At 38.6% G+C, this 24277-nt stretch overlaps 1 protein-coding gene and 1 pseudogene across 1 annotated transcript; one reads left to right on the top strand and one right to left on the bottom strand.

The window, feature by feature from the left end:
• Positions 1–667: 667 nt before the first annotated feature.
• LOC114468082 (forkhead box protein K2-like) lies at positions 668–24041 on the bottom strand. Its single transcript, XM_028454760.1, has 8 exons — positions 23544–24041; positions 10443–10637; positions 6997–7300; positions 5842–6035; positions 5574–5770; positions 4607–4855; positions 2445–2645; positions 668–1649 (listed from the first exon to the last, which is right to left on the bottom strand). Exons 1-8 carry the CDS (start codon positions 23837–23839, stop codon positions 1432–1434), a joined length of 1854 nt encoding a protein of 617 aa, XP_028310561.1. The 5' UTR covers positions 23840–24041; the 3' UTR covers positions 668–1431.
• On the top strand, positions 2857–2974 carry LOC114469085 (uncharacterized; annotated as a pseudogene).
• Positions 24042–24277: the final 236 nt, after the last annotated feature.

The following is a 24277-nucleotide window of genomic DNA, read 5'->3' as shown; positions in this document are numbered from 1 at the left end:
GGGTCACATGATCAAAATTAATGACCAGAGCATTAATACAGGAAACAAAGGGTTTTGTGAGTGTTTTTGTTGTCATTCATTTATTCTGTTTTGTTTTTTTGTGTATTTTTCTGAAACGTTTTACTCTTTGTTTTGTGTTCATTTTGCATTAATGTGCACATTTATAATAATTTTTGTATATTTGTCAATTATAGTGCATTTGTGCTTGTTTTTGTGGTCTTTTATTTTCACTTTTTTGTATATTTGTCATTGTCTTGTCTTCTTTTTTTTAGTTTTGTGTTTTTTTCTCTATTTGTTAGTCATTAGTGTATTTTTCTGACTTCACGTATTTTGTTGACAGTTTTTTGTGTATTTTTGTCATCAAATGCGTGTTTTTTGTTCAGTTTTGTGTAGTTAATTGTGCCTTTATGTATTTGTTGTTTCAGATTGTGTAGTTTTTGTCTGTCATTTTGTGGTGTTACGTTTGTAGTGGTTTTGTAGTCGACTTGTATGTATTTTTTTAATTTTTCCACATTTGTTATTTTTAATATTCCGTTTGTCTATCTCAAGGTAAAAGTTTGCATTTTAACGGTCGCTTCTCGCGCTTTAAGGAGTATCACTGATGACAGTGACGCTCACCAAATGGAGACGTGGTGAGTTTAATGAGGAAAGGAAACCAGACGATTGGTTGAAAGGAAATTAAATTAATTTATTTAAAAAAAGAGCATGTTTCCATTGAAGCAGAGCCGACATCGGTTTTCTTTGACTCACGATCAGAAAGAAAACTCAGCATGTTTTTGCAGGAAAGCAAATGAATGAAGCCGAGGTGAGAGGAGAAGAAGAAGGAGGAGAAGGACAAAAAAAAAAAAAATTCAGCCACCACGACGACGACAACACAGGCGGGAGGAGGAGACAGGAAGTCCTCTTTTCTCCTCTCGCCGCCGGAAACATGCAGGGGTCGCCACGGCAACGACAATGAAACGCTGGTTCCTGTGCAGCGTCCGTACGTAAAAATGTGATTGGGCCAGAGAAATGTCAGCGACCGCACGCGTTCCTGTGATTATCTAAGAAGTGAAAAAAGAGAGAAACGTGTAAAGGTTCCTACGCTCCACGTGTTCCACGACAAATATTCCACGTATGCACACGCACGTACGCACGCACGTGGCAGAGGAAGTGTTGGGGGGAGGCTAGCTGCCTGGTGCGTCTCGTAAGGCTTCCTGCGGTCGTACGTCATCTCTCAGCGACGCAGACGAGCTCGTTTTCGTCTTGCACTTTTTCATTTTTTATTTCTGTTGTTTTTCCTCCTTTGACGTGCGAAAGACACGCCTCCTCACCGCTTGGCACTTCGGGGCTCAGTGATTGGTGGAGGAGAACTAAAACAAAACAATGACGACAGAAAAAGGGACCGCGGATGGGGATGGTGGAGAGGGGCGGGGCTTAGGTGAGGTTAAACTAGTTGGGATGGCTGTCCTGGGTTTGAGCCGATGATGAGTTTGAGTCAGCCCCCGTTGCCATGGCTACAGCCGGTGCGCACTCGTCGTCCGCTTTGCTGCGTTTGGCGTCCGGCGGCTCGCTGCCTGGCTGGTCCCCGTTCTGCCGTTTGGTCGGGAGGGAGGCGGAGACGGAGGCGTGGGCGGCCAGCAGGTGGAGGGGGCTGGACACGACTGGAGCTGATGGAGGAGGAGGAGCAAAGTTTGACAGGAAGCAGGAAACCACTGCAGCGGTAAAATCTCACACTGCAAAAATCAGTAAACAGTGCGCTGACACGCTCTGGTGGCTGAAGTTAACGAGTCTTTTTTGGTTTGTGCGGCTACCAAAGTAAATGCACAGAAAAACGGAAAAGAATACAGGAAAACTACACAAAAACACAAAACAAAAATACACACAAAAGACAATGAACAAACAAAATCACAACAAAAAAAACAGGATGATGACAAAAATATACAAACAAAAATCACTCAATGACAGAAAGATCAACAAAAATTGGCATCTTCAAAAATTGAAGATGCCAATGTAGACCTCTTGTTTACAGAAACAGAATAAAAACAAAAAAAATCTGTGACCGCAGGGGGCAACAGCTCCAACTCTGAGGTATCGTAGTAGACAATGAAACAGAGAAGAAGAGCTCTCCTAAGGGACCTTTACTCCCCCTTAAACACTTATTATATTTTACCAGGTGAGGTCAGTTGAGAACCAGTTCTCCTTTACAATGACGACCTGAGCCGAAAACAGTGTGCTGACACGCTCTGGTGGCTGAAGTTAGTAAGTAATTCATAGACACAGACATTGAGGATAGAATTCCTTTAGGGTGGGAGTCCTTCAACAGTCCGTGATTGACTCCCTAACTTCAGCCACCACAGCGTGTTCTAAGTTTATTTCAAAAATTTGAGGCCAAAGTCCCGTATTTTTAAATAGACTTTGATGTGGAAGTTACATGATGTTTGTGTGACCTCGTGTTGTCTGACCTGCGATGGCCGCCCCGTGGATGGCGGTGGTGAGGCCGTGCGTTCCGTTCTGTGTGATGGTTTTGATTGGCAGCTGGTGCTGACCAATGGGAGCCTGCTGCACGATGGTGACGGTCTGAAGGGGCGTGGCCGACTGGGAGCTCTGGATGATACGACTGGAGGAACTTAAAGAGGTGATGGTGGGAATAGTTTCCACTTTAACTGGAGGGAAAAATAAAAAATAAAAATCACACAGGGATCACATGACAGAGTCGATAGAATAGATCTGTTCCTTTTCTTTGTTACCGACGTTTCTGTCCTTACTAACATACTAAGAAAGAATACTTGTAGATCTGTAACTCTCTTTAGTTACAGACCTATATATAATAGATCTGTCCTGTCCTTAGTTATAGACAAAGCGGGGATAGATCTATTCATTGGCCATACCAGCCTGTCATTGCCCGCTCCCGTTAGATCTCGGAAGCTAAGCAGGTTTGGGCCTGGTTAGTAGTTGGATGGGAGACCACTGAGAATTCCAGGTGCCACAGTGGGGTGGCAGTCGCTGCAGTGGTATCTGTCATTGTGTCCTTGGGCAAGGCACTTCACCTACATCGCCTAGTATGAACGAAGTGTGTGAGTGAGTGTTGGTGTGGAGTGAAAGAATAATGCCTTAATTCTGTAAAGCGTCTTTGAGTGTCTATGATAAAGCGCTATATAAAATTGATGCATTATTATTATTGTTATTCTGTAATTAAGGAGAAAAACATTTGTTACAGACCTATATATAATAGATCTGTCCTGTCCTTAGTTATAGATAAAGCAAGGATAGATCTATTCATTGTTATTCTGTAATTAAGGAGAATAACATTTGTTCTTGCCCTTAGTTACAGACCTATATAGAATAGATCCAATTCTGTCCTTAGTTACAAACAAAAATATAATAGATCTGTTCATGTCTTGAGTTACAGATCTATATAGAGTAGATCTGTTCCTGTCCTTAGTTACAGACCTATAAAGAATAGATCTGTTCCTGTCCTTAGTTACAGACCTATAAAGAATAGATCTGTTTCTGTCTTTAGTTACAGACCTATATAGAATAGATCTGTTTCTGTCTTTAGTTACAGACCTATTTAGAATAGATCTGTTCCTGTCCTTAGTTACAGATCTATATAAAATAGATCTGTTCCTTTCCTTAGTTACACGTATTTAGAATAGATCTGTTTCTGTCCTTAGTTACAGATCTATAGATCTGTTCCTTTCCTTAGTTTTTTGTTTTATTTTACTCAATTAGTATATTTTTATTATAAATACCTCATGTGTGGTGAGGGCGTGTTTTGAGGTGTGTGTGACTCGCTACTCCTCGATGGCAAACGCACACGCGCACATGCACGCCCATCAGTGACTCACATCAGGCCCAATCAGTGAGACTTGAGAGCTTTGCTAGTTTATAGGTGTGAGCGTGACAACTCAGTCGACCCTCCCCCCTTTCCGGTGTAACCCGCATTGATTCCCCGGTGATTTCAAAATAAAATTAAAATAAACGTTTTGAAACGTAATCACCAAATAAGGAACAGTAAAAAAGTATGTTTCCTCAAAAGAGAAGTCCACAGGAGCTCAAAACTTGTGGAAGAGCCTTAAACTATCTTCCTCTCTCTCACTTGTGTGTTTACAGTCCGTGTCTGCTTAGCTGTGTGTGCAGTGATTGGCTCTGGCTGCACATGTGACTCTAGCTCGCCACTGTGAGGAGCTGTGCAGTGAACTAAATCTAAATGGTGCGCTAGCGCCCCCTCACACTGAGGTTAAAAACTGAATAGGTTTCACATCTTGGGGCGTCCGGACGAAATAAAATTAAAATAAACATTTTGAAATGACAAAATTACTCCAAAAATTACAGATGCACAAACTCGGGGTATTTGGAAGCCGTTGACAAAGTGTCAGGTCAAACAGGCACCGCGTCGGGGAAATATTTGCTCCACAAACACAGACACACACAAAGACCTTTTTTGCTTTATAGATAGATCTGTGCCTCTCTTTACTTACAGAGTACAAAATAATAGATCTGTTCCTGTCCTCAGTTACAGATCTATATAGAATGGATCTACTCCTGTACTTTATTTTACATATCTATGGCCTTATCCTGGACCCCACACCACAGTTTTAGGACATGCTCGCGATGGTTTCACCTTTGATCTCCGTGTGCTCCCCGTTCTCCTGGGCGTCTCCTGAGCTCTTGATGATGGGGGCAGTCTGGGTGATGAGGGCGGGGCTAAGGGAGGAGGTCTGGATCTGCTGCAGGACGTGGACCGTCTGGACGCTGGGCTGAGAGGAGCTGGTGCTCACTGGGGACGCCATGGTGTACGTCACTGGTTTGATGGTCTGAGGTAACTGACGCTGGACCGCGATGAGGACCGGCTGATTGTTCACAGGAGAGCCTGGAAGACACGGCGTGGGGTTAGAGGTCAAATACACGTGTGTTACAGTTCCACTGGTCATTGTGTTAGCTTGTGACTGACATTAAGCACAGATGAAAGCATCTATTTTGACTGTAAAATGAATAACAAGTTATGAACCCTTTCAAGCATGTTTGGTACAATTTCTGGACATTTAAAAGCCATTCAAGTTATACAAAGGGAAAGTTGATGGAATAGAAATGGTTAAACTGATGCAAGAATATGCAAAACAACAGCAAAAATTCACAGAGCAACAACAAAACCAAAAATTCAAGAAAAGGACATATAGGAAATATGATGACAACAAAAATATACAGTATGACAACAGGAACACAAAAATTACAAAAATAAATGAGTAAAAAAATCAACAATATAACAAAAACACACAATACTCCAAAAATACACAAAACAACAAAAACAAAATACACAAAATGACTCAAAAAACGCGCAAAATGACAAATACGACTACATTAATTAGATCCCAAAACACCAAATTACATCAAGTAGACACAAAATGACCAAAAACAAAAACATACAGACTCCATAATCAAACATAATCACAACAGAAATACGCAAAAAGGTGAACCCTGAAACGGATTTGGCACATTTTAAGACAGAATATCAGATGTGTTTTGTTGCTGAGTGTCTAAATATGTGGCTATCTCCAGAGGGCCCTTTAGGGGCGGGTCAACGGTCATACCTGATGTGTTGTGTGCAAAGCGAGCTTCCTGGATCACCGCCAGTTTGGGCTGAACCACGGCGGTGGGCAGCGGCACCGGAGCAGAGTCCAGCTCCAGAGGAACAGGAGACCCTTCTCGTGAGAGGCTGTCGGGAGTCTGGATGCCACTAGAGTGGGCTGACAGCACCCCCGAGTGGTTGGGGGAGGCCGGAGCGCTCCTATGGGTCAGACAGGAGCAGAGTTAGGGAACGTCTGAAATGAAGTGTTGGAATAAAGAGCGAAGGCCCACCTGGAGGAGAGCGGGCCATGGGGGGTCCTGAAGCAGGGAACGCCGCGGGGCCGCCGCTTCCTGAAGGCCTGGTCGATGAGTTTCCCCTCAGAGGAGGGGTCTATCCTCCAGAACGAACCTTTACCAGGTTCCTCCTGCGATCGAGCCACTTTGATGAAGTAACGGTTCAGAGAGAGATTGTGACGGATCGAGTTCTGTAGAAACAATCAGAGCAGAGAATGGTTTAACATCTTCATCTGGATCAGAAACATAACTTTATAAATCACATTACTCATTGTTTTTAAGGTTTATATTAGAATTCACAAATGTTAGGGTCGTTTTTGGTTTGTGCAGCTACCAAAGTAAATGAACAACATTACAAACAAAAATACAGGAAAAACGCAGAGAGACAACAAAAAACATTAAAAATCTAAATACAAGATAAGGAAATAAACAATATTACAACAAAAAGACAAGTCAAAAACATATAGTACAACAACAGGAACATAAAAATTATTCAAAAAAACTCAAGTGAGAAAAAGATCAACAAAATTACTCCAAAAACACACAAAAATTCGCCGAAGATAAGTAAAATGACTCAAAAAATACGCAAAATTACAAGATAAATTCAGAAAACAACAAAACACAAAAACAAAAATGACACGGAAAAATAAACAAAATTACAGCAAAAAGACACAAGACGACGGCAAAGATATGAACAAAACCACTGGAAGATATAAAAATGACTCCGGAAAACTCCAAATGCGATAAAGATCAACAAAATGACTCCAAAAATATGGAAAATGAATCCAAAATAAATATGCAAAATGACTCCAAAAATACACAAAATGACTCAAAATATACAACATGACTCCAAAAGTAAATGGGATGCAAAAACACAAAATTACATCAAGACAAAATTATAAAAACTAAAAAAACACATTTATAGGCTCTGTAAATAAACATAATGACAACAGAAATAAGCAAAATGGCCCCAAAAACAAACAATGGAACAAAAACACACAATGAGGGGAAAATACATCAAATGGCTGGAGTCGCTGTGATAAAAGTCTCTCATCTCTGATGTAATCTGTATAAATAATACTTCAAATAAAGATTAGTGACCTGTTACTTTAAAAATTTTCCACATCATTGGTTACACACACACACACTGACCTGCCAGCCCTTGTCGGCCGTCCTGTAGTACGGGTAGTTCTTGGTGATGTGATTGTAGATCCCGTTGAGCGTGAGCTGCTTGTCTGGAGCCAGCGTGATGGCCTGAACGATCAGCTGAGCGTACGAGTACGGGGGCTTGGAGTCGTCTTTAGGACTGTCCCCCCCAGACGCCTCTTTGTCGTTCTCAGGCTGAGAGTTGTCGTTAATGAGCTGCAGCTCTGCAGAGCTCACCATGCGGGCCCCCATCATCCTGTAGCCTGAGGAGCCGGCCCCCCTCGGGCTGGAGGGACACGAGTTAGCAGCGCTGCAGGAAGACAGAGACAGCAGCACTGTGAGAACACACACATGTTTAATAACCCAGATCATGGCATGAAAAAATTTCCTGAAGTGGAATTACACCCTCACCGACATGTTTTGTTAAAATGTCAAACCATATTTCCACATTGAACAGGTGCTTAAATGTACATCAAGTTTTGAAAACAGATTAAAAAAAAAAGAACACAGGATTGACTCAGAAAAACTTAAAATAACGCCAAAAATACACAAAATTACTAAAAATATGCAAAATGACTCCAAAAACACACAAAACATACAAAGAGGACAACAAAAATAAACAAAAAGACTCTAGACAACAACAAAAAATATACAATACGACAACAGGAACACATAAAAATAACTTAGGAAAACTCAAAATGAGAGAAATAAACAAAATTACTCTAAAAATATGTAAAATGACAACAAAAACAAAATGTGCAAAATGACAAACACACAAATTGGATCCAAAAAGACCAAATTACATCAAGAAGACACAAAAATCCCACATATACTGTATTAACTCCATGAACAAACAAAATTACAACAGAAATATACAAAACGGCTCCAACAACACACAATAAATAAATAATAAAAAAAACAACTTATATCTACAGTACCTTTAATAAGTGACATTCCGCATAAAAAAAGTTTTTTTCCTCACGGTGACGGCGTTTCAACCAGATTCTGTCTATTTCTACGTTCAATGGTATATTCCGTTTTTATTGGTTGATTCCATTAACGTGGATTTTATAGGGCCCTAGTGTAGTTGTTATTAGCGTACTCAGAGACTCGGTGCAGCGCATACAAGGATGTGTCCTGTAACCATCTCTGATTGGCCAGAAGCCCAGGAAGGCGATTCTCAGCATTTCTGATTGGTGAACATACATCACTCAAATGATGGAGACAGAAGAAAAAACCTCCAGCATCTGAGGTTAGGTTATCACCACTTGATGGATTTTTGGCGCTTCAGGGCTAACGTAGTCAGACGCCTCATGGAGTGATATGTACCAGTACTGTGCTTCAACATACTGAACTGAAAAAGTGAGTGTAATGTTCTATATTTTATGTGTTAAACCTGAACAATGTTGAGAATTATTGTTAATCAATGTTGAATAAAGTTTGACTTATATGACTATTTTATTTCGCTTAATGAGCCTCAATAATAATAATAATAACAACAACAACAACAAACCGGTGCGCCTTATAGTCCGAAAAATACGGTAATCATATCACAGTGCTTATAATCATAATCGAATTGAATCAGGAGATGCTTAAAAATTCCCACCACTAATATATACTGAAATTCGATTTTTCAAAAATTGGAGGCCTATCCATATAATGCTATACCTGGAAACTTTCTAAAACCCTGTACATTACTTTAGCTTCAAACTCAAGGAGTTTTGGCAGAATTAATACAAAAAGTGGGCCAAGCTGCTGCAGAAACCGACCGCTAAAGTACGTCCCCGTTGCTGTTTTAGTGAAACGCTAAAACTAACTAAGACACTGTTGCTTTAGGTGTTGGTAGGCGGTTGATTACGAGACCTCTGACCCACTGACCATCTGGCCCGGGTCAGGGGCTGAGATGGATCCTGCCAATCTGTGCTAATGCTAAGCTGCTCACCGCACGGGGGGAAGTGGTGGGGGGCACAAAGGTCAGGTGACATACTCGACCAAAACACTTACCTCCAGGCTCTGCTCACTAGGATCGACAAACACTGGTTTGAACGTGTGTAAAAGCTATAACAAAATCCTAAAGAAGGTAAAACGTGTGAATTCTTCTTCTACATATTCTAAAGCAGGAAAACACACAACTTTGACAGCATTGAGTTGTTCCAGCTGGTGTTACGGTTCAAATGGTGATCAAGTTGCCTCGTGCCTGGTGTCTGACAGCCATATTACACACAACTCAGCAGATGTTTTAAAGGATCCTTCACCGTTTTTTACCAATGTGGCCTAAAACCTTCGAAATGTATTTATTATTAAGTCTACGCCTAACAATATTACTATGAACCACATTCATTTTGTTACGCTTTTAAAAATGGGACTACTTTACAGTTTTAGAGCCTGTGTTTCACCATCTTGAAATCATGTGATTGATGATGTCACATGGCCCCACTGCCTGTAAACATCCCATTGTTTTCTATTGTAGTGAAACATTCAGCCTGATTTTTTACATCATTTCATCAGCTTTTTCAGTCAAAATGACAACTTTTGTTGTTTTGGTTGTTTTAAATAATCAGGAAAAGTAAAAAAAAAAATCTGTGACCGCAGGGGGGCGACATTTCCCACTCTGAGGTTTGGTAGTAGACAATAAAGCAGAGAAGAAAAGCTCTCCTAAAGAACCTTTACTCTCCATTAACCAGTGTGCTGACACGCTCTAGTGGCTGTTGTTAAGCGAGTGAATCACAGACTCTTCCATCCTCACGGTTTGTGCATCTCTAATTGTCCGTTTTAAGAAAGAGTAAAACTCTTCTTCTCCGCTTCATTATCTACTACGAAAGCGTAGAGTTGGAACTGTACCCCCCTGCGGTCATAGATAATTTTTTGGGTCACAACTGTTTTTATTGTTTTTCAGTAAACAAAAGAGGTACATCGGAATCTTGAACTTTTCCTGATTATTTAGAATCAATTAAAAGCCACACAAGTTGTCATTTTGACTGAAAAAGCTGATAAATTATATTAAATCAGCCTGAATGTTTCACGCCAATAGAAAACAATGGGATGTTTACAGGCAGTGTGGCCGTGTGACATCATCAATCACATGATTTTAAGATGAAGGAACACAGGCTCTAAAATTGTAAAGCAGTCCTATTTTTTTTTTTTTTTTTAAAGTTAATGAAACAAATATGGTTCATAATAATGTGTTTTGTTAAACATAGATCTACTAATAAGTACATTTCAAAGGTTTTAGACCACATTTGTAAAAACAGTGGAGGATCCTTTTAAAAACTGGAAATGTACTTTTTGAGGTTCTCGACTAACAGAAACAATAAGTCTTAAGAACCGGCTGAATGTGAGAAACCCTTCAAAATAAGAGTACGGCTGAGATATGCGTCTGTGGAACAGAAAAGGAAAGTTTTGAATCTCATTCCACAGAAACCTGCGACACAGCACGCTCTCAGACCCAGTACCTGATGGTGCCGGTGGGCGAGGGCAGGGGGCTCATGAGGTGGGCGATGTTGTCCGGAATGTTGATGGTGAGTGGGGAGATCTGAGGCTGAACTGGTTTCACTGGAGACTCTGGAGCCTCTCGCTTCACCTTCTTCCCACTGGACAACGCCGTGAACATGATCTTAATGTTGGTGCTGGGGAACCTGAAGGTGCACCTGCATGGGGCGGTGGGGGGTGGGACACAGAGACAAAGAAACACTTTATTTAAATCCTACTCACTGGTTTCTAAGCAAATCGTCACCGAGTACAAAGAAAACAGACACTCGCGCTGCAGCAAAAATACCCGAGTCGTGACTAAAAGCAGGAGATGTTTTGATGTCAGTGATGAAAGGAAGAGAAAAAGATGCTTTGATAAAAAAAAAAAAAAAAAAACACACATTGATTTTCACCAAGCTAACGTCAGGCATAGCTTCTCATTCTCCATCATTTTCCTGCTAATAGCTCATCTCTAACCCCATTGGTTCACGTCCCAGTCGTTGAGTTAAATTTACATGTTCTCAACGATGTCTACAAGTTTCCTCTCGCGTGTAAAAAATCTTAATAAATAAATGGAAATTTTTGTGAATACAACATGACTTAAAGTTACATGCCGCATTAATAATCATCATAGATGTATGTGCCATAGAGGTAACGAATGCAATGATTGATATATATACTGTGTATATAGCAAAGATGGGCAACTTTTATCATTAATTAATTCTGAGCATGATTAAGGGAAAGAACAAAGTTTGGAGTCCTATATTTTTGTGTTTTCCTGTATTATTTTTGGAGTCATTTCGTTCATGTAATTTTGTATGCTTTTTGTTTAACTTTTTTGTCTTTCAGTTGTCATTTTGTATATTGATCTGTAATTTTTGTAGATTTTTTTTGTTGCGTATTGTCATTCTGTTCAGCGGGTCACACTGCAAAATATGGCAAGAAAAAGTCATGAAAAGGTTCAAATATAGCATCTTTGGTGCAGAAAAAGGGTAAAAATAACCAAAAAAAAAAAAAAAAAAAAAAAAGGGGCTCAAATTGCTCAGAAAATATTCTTAGTTTCTTGAAGGCATCTGGTGACCCCCTCCCAATGTCTCATGACAAGGTTGAGAACCCCTGCCTTAGAGACACAGAGGTAAGTGGGTCAGATGTTGATGCTGTTAATAAAAATCCCTGTATGGAATCAAGACTTGATTTATGGTTCACAACGTCCATCCCTACGTGAATATATTCAATTTTATTCTGGATTTTAGGAAGCAGCGTTCGTAGATCTGCTGTAGAGCAACTTTCTCCTTTTGATCGGTTGTTTTTGTTTTACCTTTGCAGACATTTTCAAAACAACAAGTTGAGTTTCAGGCCTGCCCCACTATCAGAGCCTTTGAGCAATATAACCTTTAAACGCTGACAAACATTGCTCAAAGGCATTCCCACATGAACGGAATATTTACATACGTATTTAACTAAAAAGGTTACAGTGAATACTGGAGGGAAACTCAAAGCTGTGTTATTCTAACCATTCTGCACCAACACATACTGTATCTACTGTTAAAAATGAAGCCTTATCATCAACTGATGTAGACTTAAACCTGGTCCTCTGGACAATATTTAATTTAATTTCAAAGATCTACTGCAGACATAGGCAACCGGTGGATCCGGGGACCACATGTGGCCTTCCGACTAATTTTGTGCGCCCCCCAAAACAAATCCCCAAAAATTGTAATTCAAGAAGTTGGAAAAAATAACATAATACACAAAATAACTCCCAAAACACACACATTGACAGCAAAATGCACAAAGTACACAAACACATTCCAAAAATACAAGGGATGCACTGAATATTCAGTGGCCGAATATTGCAAAAACAAAGCCACATTCGGCCTTCGGTTTAGTGCGTTAAAATCGAGGCCAAATAGTAGCGTGTGACGCAATGATGCAATCAAACAACGTGCAGTGATTTTGAGTCGGAAAAAGTGTGTGCGCATTTTTGCAGAACCAGCAGCAGCAGCTCCTGAAGAGGAGACTCTTCAGCAGCTGAATCCATCAACGTGTTGCCTTGACACAATACCCTCAAACTTCTTTAAAACTGTTGTAAAGTCAATTGTCACTGATTTTTGTCAGATAATTAACTACTCATTCCAATCAGGCACCGTACCAAAATCCCTGAAAGTAGCTGCTGTGAAACCTCTGTTAAAAAAGAGAACACTGGATGCCTCTATACTGGCTAACTATAGACTAATCAGAACCTTCCATTCATGGCCAAGATCATTGAGAAGGTGGTCTTCAACCAACTGAGTCAATTTTTAACATTCAACTAAATATTTGATAAATTTCAGTTGGGTTTTCGTTCTCATCACAGCACAGAAACTGCTCTTATCAAAGTGATCAATAACATAAGGTTGAACACTGATTCAGGAAAAGTATCTGTTCTCATTCTGTTGGATCCAAGTCTGCATTTGACACTGTAGATCATACAATTTTGTTGCACAGATTGCAAACATGGGTTTGACTAAATGGAAAAGTAATGCAATGGTTTAAGTCATACTTGGAGGAGCGAAGCTATTTTGTAAGCATTGGAAACTTTGAATCTGACAGATTACCAATGTCCTGTGGGGTTCCTCAGGGATCTGTTCTTGGACCTCTTCTGTTTAGCCTTTATATGCTTCCTTTAGGACAAATTTTACAGAACTGTAAGGTTGATTATCAGAGCTACGCAGATGACACACAACTATATGTATCACTGAACCCAGATGACTATGGTCCCATTGAGGTGTTGTGTGACTGTTTAGAAAAAGTAAACTGCTGGATGAGTGAAATCTTCCTTCAACTAAACCATGACAAGACGGAGGTGATTGTCTTCGGTAACAATGAAAAGAGGACTGCTGTCAGCAATTATCTTGAGTCTCGATCTTTAAAAGCTAAAGACCAAGTCAAAAACCTTGGTGTTCTGATTGACTCAGATCTTACATTCAGCAGTCAGATCAAATCTACCACAAAAACAGCCTTCTACCACCTAAAGAACATCTCCAGAGTGAAAGGTTTAATGGTTCAGAAATATCAGGAGAAACTGGTCCATGCTTTTATATCCAGCAGACTGGACTATTGTAATGGTCTTCTGACAGGAATCCCCCAAAAGAGCATCAAACATCTACAGCTGGTTCAGAACGCTGCAGCTCGGGTCTGAACCAGAACAAAGAGGTCAGAACACATTACTCCAGTTTTAAAGTCTTTACACTGGCTCCCAGTCAGCCTCAGAATAGACTTTAAAGTTCTGCTGCTGGTGTATAAATCTGTGAATGGGTTTGGTCCAGAATACATCAGTGAGATGTTAGTCAGGTATGAACCCTGCAGGTCTCTCAGATCTATGGACACAGGTCAGATAGTGGAGCCCAGAGCTCACAGTAAACATGGTGATGCTGCTTTTAGTTGTTATGCTGCAAAGAAGTGTAACAAACTGTCAGCAGAGCTGAAGTCAGCATCACATGTGAACATTTTTAAATCAAAGTTAAAGGAACTTTTTTTCTCTACTGCATATGATTGAGAGAGATTTTTAGTCATGTTGTTGATGTAATGATGATTTTACTGATGATTTTAATTGATTTTACTGATGATTTTACTGATGATTTTAAATGTTCTTATTGATTTTAAACAATTGAATGTTTTATCATGTAAAGCACATTGAGTTGCCTTGAGTATGAAATGCGCTATACAAATAAATTTGCCTTGCCTTTCCACACACAAACACAGCCAGACTCTCTCCTTTCCGCATACCACTCTCCGTCGTCCTTCACCGCGTAAATGTTAGAAGACGTCTAATTCCACAACCAAGTCCATTGTTTAGCGCTGTGAGCCACGAATCTGTAAACATCCCCATCGTTTCCTCACTTTACAAGCGACGTCGGGTCTCGCTGCACAGACTGGTGTAGCATTAGCACAGAGTGCTAACAGCTGATGTGTGTAAACAATGGGTCCGTGGCTCCAAGCAGTGACTCCCAACACGATCGGCAGCAGAAAAAGTAGTGCAGTTTGTATTTACATATATGACAATAAAGCATAATATATATTCTATATTAAACAGCAGTGTTTGTTTTAGCTGTTAGATAGTTGGAGAGGGAGGAGCTCACATTCTAGGAGGCGTGTTAGGTGACATCACCTGCCAACTGTCCTGTTTAAAGCTGACTTTTTATAAAATGTGGAATAACAAGGGAGGGAGGAAACAAAACTTTTTACACTTTGTCCCTCTGAATGAGGCTAAAGGATGTTTATCACTGTGGTTAAACCATAATAAAGTAATTTTTTTCATCATACCTCCCCTTTAATGCACGTTAGTTTTTTTTGGAATGCATGTTTTGTTTTATTTGAAGGGCTAAAAATATCAGAATATTCAATAAACATTTGCTTTCTTTGAAAAAACATGTCTAAAAATTTATGCTAGGCTATTTATCCACTATTCTAAAAACAATAGTGAAAAACTTAGCCGCATTCGGTCAAGAGTTTATATTTTATTCAGCTTCGGCCACAAATTTTCATTTCGGTGCATCCCTAAAAAATACACAAAATGAAAACAAAGACAGACAAAAACTGCTTAAACAAACAACATGACTACGAAAAACACAAAAAAAAAAAAACACATTACAGATTAGTTCTAAAATTACACAAAATGACAACTATAACAAATCCAAACTTAAAGTGTAAACAGGCTCCCTAAAAAAACACTAATAAATTTGAACATCAACACTAGACACATTAAAAAAGGCTGTAATAACTGCTGGCTCAAAGAGCTCATGGGCTGATATTTTATAGAATATATTAGTGTATGTGGGTCACTATTAGTGTTATTGTATGTAATTCATTTATTTCCTCACTTAAAATTAAATCAATTTCTAAAAAAAAAAGCACAAATAACTCCAATACAGTGTTTTTACTGTTGCTGAATCATGTTTATTTTATATGAGTTACATAAAGTTATGGTTTATAAATAACTCTGATTTCCTATTTTTAAACCAGATCAAGGCTGATGATTTATTCACTCGGTATATTTAGTGTAATAATCATAATAGTTAAATGACTGTCTAATGGGACCAGCTTTGTCTTATGAACACGTGAAATATAATGAAATATATTACGTTTCACAAGTTTGGATGGATGAAATGTAACATTAGTATTTATACTAACATTTATTTCACGTGTGACATGTTAGTTTTTATCCTTCCATACAAGTGTTAAATCTGACCATAAACAAATCTGTGGCTTTATGACAGTAAGACGTCTTCTTTTTACTTGGTCTATTATTTCTTTAATGAAGTCATTATCCATCCCTAATGTACAGTTTGATAATGTTAATTTGGAGGTTTTTGGCAACAAAACGCCATCCTTCACTCCATAGTCCCCCACATTCAGCTTCCCAGAGAGAACATAAACAAAGGATTCCTGTGCGTGGGAGAGGCTGGGAACGCCAGTGCCTCATTGAAGAGGAATCCCTGGAATACGACAAGTTCGCTCACGCTTATCAATCTGCTCCCTCAGCTGCAGTCGTCTTATCTCGGAGGGCGAGGCCGCAGGTCACTCATGAGTCGGCCCCAGCATTAGGATTACAGGAAAGCATGTGAGCCCAGAGGAGGAAGGTCGCACCTCCCTCTGATTAAAAGCTCCTTGATGGCGGTGGTCGTTGTGAAACCGTGGCGGTTCCCTGAGTCACCGTGGGTTAAAGCAGCAGGAAACATTGAAGGCACCAATGGTTGAATCAAGCGTCTACATCAAGTTAAAACAAGTTCTTAGAGCAGACGAGAAAACAGCTCAGAGTCAGAGTGACGACAGCAAAAAACAGACGGAAGATACAGAATTCATGTTTGACTTTTTAAATTATTTAAAAACAAAACAAATTAAAGCTGAAATTGCAACTTGACACTGAATACTGCCTTACATGCAGGTTTTGGGACAAAAAAAAAAAAAAAAAAAAAAAAAATTCACACATTTCCACCATATTTTTCACTGTAAAACGAATGGACTAATGTTAGTTTTTCTAACCGTGTGACCAGAAAGAAGTCGATGGCTCTTCAAGACCGAATCTGTTTCAACCAGACACTATTCACATCTGTGTCTATGAGTGACAATTATTATTGAACATAAGGGTGGGCGATATGGAAAAAATTCACATCACATATTTTTCTTAGTAAAAACTCAATCACATTTTTTTTCATTCTGATTATTTAGATTATTTGAAAGTTATTTACCAGTAAAACAAACCAATTCACCCAATTAAAATCATCACCCTAAACGGGAAAAAAAAGTCAGGGTAATTTCCAAACATGTTTAAAAACGTATGCAAGTAATTTTTTAAACTGGTTCCCAGTAAGGCTGAATCAAAGAATCGATAAAATTCGACAATTAAAAGCAAATTTCATCATCAATTCGTTGCGTCATGCGATTAATGTAAGGCCCTATAAAATCTGTTTCATTTTTTCCAAATTCTGTTTTATTTTTTCGCAAATTCCGTGTTTTCGACTTTAATTTTTTTAATTCCAGGTTTCTTTTTTTTTTTTTAGAAATATTTATAATTTTTTTTATATATATATATTAGTATTTAACTCCTGTGAGGAAAAAAAAAAATACTAATAAATAAAAATGTATGTAAAATATAAAGTAAGATATAATTAAAAGATAAATATAAGTTGTAGTGACACTGCCATCATAAAATAAAATGCAACAAGTTTCTTTTCACTCAAACTACTGTGTAGAAGTCTCAAAATAACCATGACAACATAATGACGGCATTGTAACAACTGTGAGAACATTAAGAAAAAATCATCCTGAGTTACTGATAACGCACAAATATAAGAAAAAATTATTTCTCCTATTGTGTCAGTTTAAACAATGATCTGAACAGAATATATGAAAATAAAATGTCTGTGTATACATTAATATTGCAGGCATTACACACTGCCATCATAAAATCAAGTGCATAAAGTAACCATAGCAACACAATGAAAGCATTGTAACCACCACTGAAATATTGCACAAATACACAAAAATATTGATTAAATATCAAAAAACTAAAAAAAAAAATCAACAATTTGAAAAAAAAAATTCAAATCGGCACCCAAAACAATCGAGATATATTGTGAAATCAATTTTTTTCACACCCCTAATTATCACTGACATGAGGCCTGTGTCGATGGTTGGAGATGAAGCTTCACTACAATGATCCGCACCTTTAATCCAGGTCACACTCTTCCTCCAATGACACATTTTACATTTTACAAATCTCATGGAGTGAAAATATGAAGAGACTTTAAAGGAAGTGAAAACTGAAATTAACACCAACAACAAACTGTCTCTCACTATTGATAAATGGACACGTGTAGCCAATGAAGACTAGCTTAGGGTGACCTGCCACTACATTCATAATGGGACGAATAAAGAAAATGAAATTAAAAATGTGTTGTTTTTTTATCCGATTCATTAATTAATTTATTGACCGATTATGAAAATAATCGATTGTTGCAGCTCTCGTTCCCAGTACAATTAACAACAAACAAAAAGGCCGACATGTACTTTTAGTCACAGTCTTTTTCCTTTGTTTAACTTAAGTGGTATAGCATTAGCAACACTTGCTACATAACAAAGCAGCATATCAGTCCAGTGATTTGTTTTTGACGTAACACATTTGAATAAAATCCTATTTTAAGCAGTGTTCAAACGCCTCATTTCCCACAGTTTGGACAATTATATCCTTTACAAGATAAAACGTCACTGCTTTGCTTACATTAGGCCTGGGTGATATGGACTGTATGGATCGTACTTTCTGCACTGATTGAGCTCTGATTCGTCGGCGTGTTTGTAGTACCAACTTGAGCCTGACTAGCAAATGATGTTTATAAAAAAAAAAAAAAAAAAAAAAACCTTTGTATGTGCTATGTATGAGCCACAGACATATTGCAGACAAGGCACCACGACGCGAGGGATAAAATGTGTACTACAGACTGTTCTACGATCTCCGCAATTTGGCACATCGTCGTCATGTTTTAATCTGATTCTGATCCTTTACGATCAAAAATCATCAGATGTATTTACTTACTCAATGCACTTATGAGTATGAAACTCATGATCCAGTGATAGGTAGAAAGTATGTGTTCATCCTGTGTTTGAATCTATCAATCTTATCTATAAAGCAATGAATCTGTGTGTGTGTTCCTCAAATATCTCTGTGAATCAGGCTGAGATTATGGCTGCTGCTTGGTTCAAGGGTGTGCATTTGTTTGGACTAGAGTTGTCACGATACGATACCAGACAAAGTATCACGGTTCCGGGTAATATCACAATACTGAAGCATTTTTTATTATTATTAATGTTATGAACTGCAATGTATTTGTACAAGTTAGAAATACTTATTAATTACTTATAGTATTGTTTGGTGCATGATATGAGTACATGAACAAAAGCATATAAACAATAAAAAAAACTAATAAAAGAAGTTAGAATATACATGGTTGAAATTAAAAAAATAATCATTCAGTTTCCTTTGCACATCAATTTATGTTGAACTAATACAAATAATCAACTTAGGATAACAAATCCACTGTCTTTTTTTAAAAAAAAAAACAAAAAACTATTTGACAATAATGCTTCTTTTCCAACATAATAAACCATAGAGGATAAAATACAATAAACAGGAACTGATTCCCTGAGAAAACTATATTTGTATGTATTTTCTGGGTGACGTCACAGGGTTTTATGAGATTGGATGTGATGCCTCCTTTGTGTGTATATCATTTGTAAATATGGTTTGTACAGTGTAAATATCTGTAAAAAAATAAATAAAAAATAAATAAATAAAAATAAAAAAAAGATCGCTCCGAGTCTGTGCGGGGGAAAATAAAAAGTGTTCCTCCTTTGGCTCCTATAGCCTGGTGACAGCGCCTGCACAGTAGATCTCCTATTGCTTTACTGTCTCTGCCTTGTTTAAATCCAAAATAGTTCCAAGTGGGACTTTTAGAGTTTGTGTTTTCTGAGCAAAATTAGGGATGCCACTGACGACGCCACCGCCGCGGCAGACTCGCCGCTCGGGCCCGGTGCTTCTGCCATGTGTTGTCTCGTGTTTGTGACTGTAAGCCATGCACGCGTCCATGTGAAACAGAACTTTAGCTTGTTGTTTGTTTTTAAGTGAGTTTCTGTCGAAGCGCAGATGTCTTCATGGAGTTCATTCTGCCGGTAGAAACACACGAACAGCCAATCAGCTAACAATCGGGTGGACCCAGCGTGCGGAAACAGCCTATCATATCTCCGTACGTCACCAGTAACAGGCAAACAGCTAATCATTCAGCAGCTGTGGAGTTCGGTTGCCATGTTGGTTTGTTTTCAAGTGCGTAGGGTGCAGTGACCTTAGACTGTGCAGTGAGAAGCCGGGAGGAGAGTAGAGGCAGCCGCTATGTAGCGGAAACTGGCACCGGTAGTATTGTAATCCACGGTATTACCGTTGGGGGTACCGTGGAACTGTAATTTAGATTGCAATGATACCGTTCATAAATTATTTCATAAAATTGTCTTAAATGCAGCTTTGCAGAACAGCTCAATGTTGACTGGTAGTCATGGTAACTCTGGATGTGTAATACAGAATTAAATTTGCATTAGTTAAAAGATTTAACTTTTATTCTGAATTAAAAAGGAATTAAAGCTCCCATAAACCATCCATGAAAAAGGTACTTAACCTCCCACTTTTCCATAGCAAGACACACTTCCTACGGGCACTGCACTAGTTACTAGTTGGTGTAACTAAAGTAAACAAAGGCTTTAGAACTACGATCCTCCACCCACATCAGACCAACATGTTCAGCATCGACTCGACCATAAACTGACATTAGACTGACGTGTGCGGCATCGACCAGCGCTCGCTTTGATCAAAGTCTGCCTAGAATACAGCAGATTTCACAACTGCTCATTATCAACAACAGGCTTCGACCTGCAAAACTCAACCAGAAAACAAAAATTAAAGCCAGCTCATTTTAAACAGAAATCGTCATAGATCTACTGGTTTACACCGGTTTGTTACACTGCACAAGAGGAAAAACATTCACTGATTTAAATAAGATCATGAACTTAGAGGGTAAAAATACTGTAAATGCACAGATCGTGAAAGGAAAAAAAATATGAATATTTAGAAAATGTAACTTAACTACTCCATAGCAGGGATTTTACATAACTTTGAGACGTTTAGTGTGTCAGTAATTGTATAAAAATAACTTTTTTGAAAAATAAACGAGGCTTCAAGGCAGAAATAAATTCATCAATAATGTTTTGTGATCGAGGTATTGGAAGACCTAAGGGAAACATTGCTGCCATAATCACCTTTAATAAATTCTGTTGTAGAAAAATACACAAAAATAGTATTCCATAAATAAATGACTGGGAAAGGTATGAAAACAACAAAAATTACTCCAAAACCACACAATATGATAGAAAAATACACAGAAAATAAATGAAAAAGCAAAAATACCCAGTAAATACTTTTTTAAAAACAGCAAAAATACACAAAATGAAAAAAAAAAAACATTAAAATTGCAGTGCTCAAAAAAAGAGAGCAAAAATACACAAAATGACCCAAAACAAACAAAAACACACAATTATAGAAAAATACACAAAAAATAGACCAAATAACAGCAAAAATACACAAAATCACTCTTAAAAACATGCAAAATTGTAGAACGATACATAACAAGGACAAGAAAAATACACAAAATGACCCAAAGAAACCAAAGCACACAAAAATAAAATAGAAAAATAAAAAACAGACAAAATACAAAAACTGATGTAAATAGTAAACAAATGTATGAAACGTCAACAAAAATTACTCCAAAAACACGCAAAAATGATTAAAAAAAAAAAAACACAAAACATAAATGACAAAAAACATAAAAATTGCAGAACACACAAAAAATACAGAAAAATAACCCAAACAAACAAAAACAGACACAATGATAAAAATACACAGAAAATAAGCCAAATAACAGCAAAAATACACAAAATGACTACAAAAACACAAATGACTGAGAAATGTCTGAAACAACAAAAATTAGTTTAAACTTTGACTGTTTTAAAGGGAAAACCACTGTTGCAATTGTTTCCCAACCAAACATTTCATAATAAAATCATACAAAACCTAAGCAATCATTGTATAAACTAAATATCTGAAAATGAATCAAAAGTAAAAACTAACTGTAAATAATATCAACAATGATGAAAATGCAACAAACTAATCTTTATAAATGTTTCTAAAATGACAAATAAGTCTTTATATTTCAAGGTCAAATCCACTAGTTTAGTATTTGAAGGAGAAAAACTCTTCATTCATGTGTTTGCATTGTTGTTTTATGTGAACGTATCATCTAAACAAAGTGAGTGTGACTATAATCACTAAAAGGGAACGTGTTGAAGTAAACACGACTGAGGCGGTTTCAGGGAATGGAGGTCAAAGGTCGCCAGCGGGGCCAGCTGGTTTGTTTACGTTCACAGAGCTTCATTCACAAACTGGCCTGTTGTCATAGCGACCACACACAAACACAACAGAAAACATGCAGATAAAGACCCCCCTGCAGAGCTGAGGGCTTAGCGCTCTCACGCTAGGGTGGGAGCACTGGTTTCTTACCAGTTGAAAAACAAAAGAGCATTATGGGCAAGCTCAAAGAGAGTTTATTTATTTATTTTTTTAAGATATTTTTGAAAGTGTAAAAATACGTTTCCATGCCTATTTTCCAGCTGTCTCACTTCTTAATTATTGTTGCCGTAATGACAAAAAATAAATTCTCATTATGGGACTAGTTGTAAATATTTTTTTAATCAACAAAACTTAAAATTATAAAATCTTTTTTTTAAAATAACATTTTGCACAAACAAATACTGATTGAATCAAATTTGAACATAAATCAAAAATATTCAGTCTTAAACAAAACAAATAAAAACTTAATTAAAAATCATAGTATCTAATACAATCTTTAAATATTTTAAATTGACTAAGTAATAAAATATATACACATAATCACTTTGTTTTAATTTTTACATACCTGCTCTTTTATACTTTAATTACATAGTTTTGATTAAAAGAACATTTAACCACATTTATATTTTAATTACAAGCAATGCTTCAGTGTTTTTGTAAACACAGGGGCACCCCCCGAAAACTGGCAGACCACAATAAGGCATGCCAACCTCAGTTTGAGACCATAAAGATTGCTTAGGAATGCAGGCCAAAGGCTCCATCCTGACAGTAATGTGGAGTGGAAATGTACGAAACGAGAACAAAAATGATTATTAATAACACGCAAATTAAGAAAAAAATGGCACAAAATGACCGAATTACCAAGCAATACACAAAAAGGACGACAAAAATACACAAAATAACATAAAGACACACAAAAAGAAAAGAAAAATATACCAAAATAATAAATAAAACGTCAAAAATACACAAAAGGACTCCAAAAACACACAAAATGAGCATAAATAAATGAATAAGAAATGTACCAAACTCCAAAAACAAATTTTAGAATACACAAAATAAACCAAAAAATAGCTAAATTGCAAAATTTACACAAAATTGCTGTTAATACTTGCAAAGTTACCAAACAATACACAAAACGGACAACAAAAATACGAAAAATTACCCAAAGAAACAAAAACACACAAAATGATAAAAAAAAATACACTAAAGTAATAATACAAAAACAACAAAAATACACAAAACGACTCCAAAAACAAGCAAAATGATTGATGCATACTGAGAACATGATTCACAAGCAAGGTTTTAGTTGTTTTGTAAACACAGGGGCACGTCCGAAAACTGAGGCCGGCAGAGGTGAATAAGGGCCGCGAGCCTCAGTTTGAGATCATAGAGATTGCTTAGGAATGCAGCTAAATGTTCCATCCTGACAGGGAATGTTGAGGGCCAACAGGAATGTCAACAAAGAAAATGGCAACCCGAGCCAGGACCCGAGGACTCCGGAGCTAGCATGCTAACACACGTGGTCCGCTTTGCAGCGTGAAGCCGCCGCGGCGGACCCGGCAACCGGAGCCCCGAGGGCGGCGGACGGCACACTTACATCCGAGGCAGCTGCAGGGGAGCGGCGCCCCGTCGGAGGAACACCCCGTCCACGAACACCCCGTTTTTCCCCAGACAGCGCAGGTAGAAGTCCCCGCTGCCCGAGCCGTCCTCCCCGGCCGTGAAGATCTCCAGGTGCCGCCGGGAGATGAAGCTCGAGTGTCCCATGCTCACGTCCACGGAGCCCTGCGACGAGTTCCGTCCGACGGTCACCGACCGCTTCTTCATCATGTATTCGAATTCTCGGCCCTCCAACCGGGCAACCGGCCCGGTGGACCCGCCACTCACCCCCGCCATGTCACGGGGCAACTGAAAACACGGTGACCAGCCGAGGGGAGCCTGGTTCCTGGGGACCTTCAGAGGCGTGAGGACGGGAACCAGCAGGTCCAGCTGAGGAGCATCAAATCCACAACACGGACCCGGAGGAGAACATGCGAGGCCGGGGACAGGCAGCACCGACCCACCGCCGAGAGAAAGCCTGTCGTCCTCAGCCAATCACGCGCAGGAAGGGGTGGGACTATCTATACTGGCGTGGTTCTCCGCCAATGGCTGGCTGCCAAACTGATGCGGCTGTGTTTAAGCCGAGGACACATTCAAGGTCGGTTGTTGAGTAGTAAGAGCATATGCGGTGCGAGTGAACGGAAAACTGCGGATTTAGCGTGTTAACAGTCCTAGAAAGGAGCGGATCGACCGGTTTACACGTGCAATCGGTGCATACTATCGCCGCAGGCTAAA

Source organism: Gouania willdenowi, chromosome 8 (genome assembly GCF_900634775.1).
Source record: "Gouania willdenowi chromosome 8, fGouWil2.1, whole genome shotgun sequence".
Taxonomy (NCBI): Eukaryota; Metazoa; Chordata; class Actinopteri; order Blenniiformes; family Gobiesocidae; genus Gouania; species Gouania willdenowi.
This window is presented reverse-complemented; position numbering and strand designations above follow the sequence as displayed.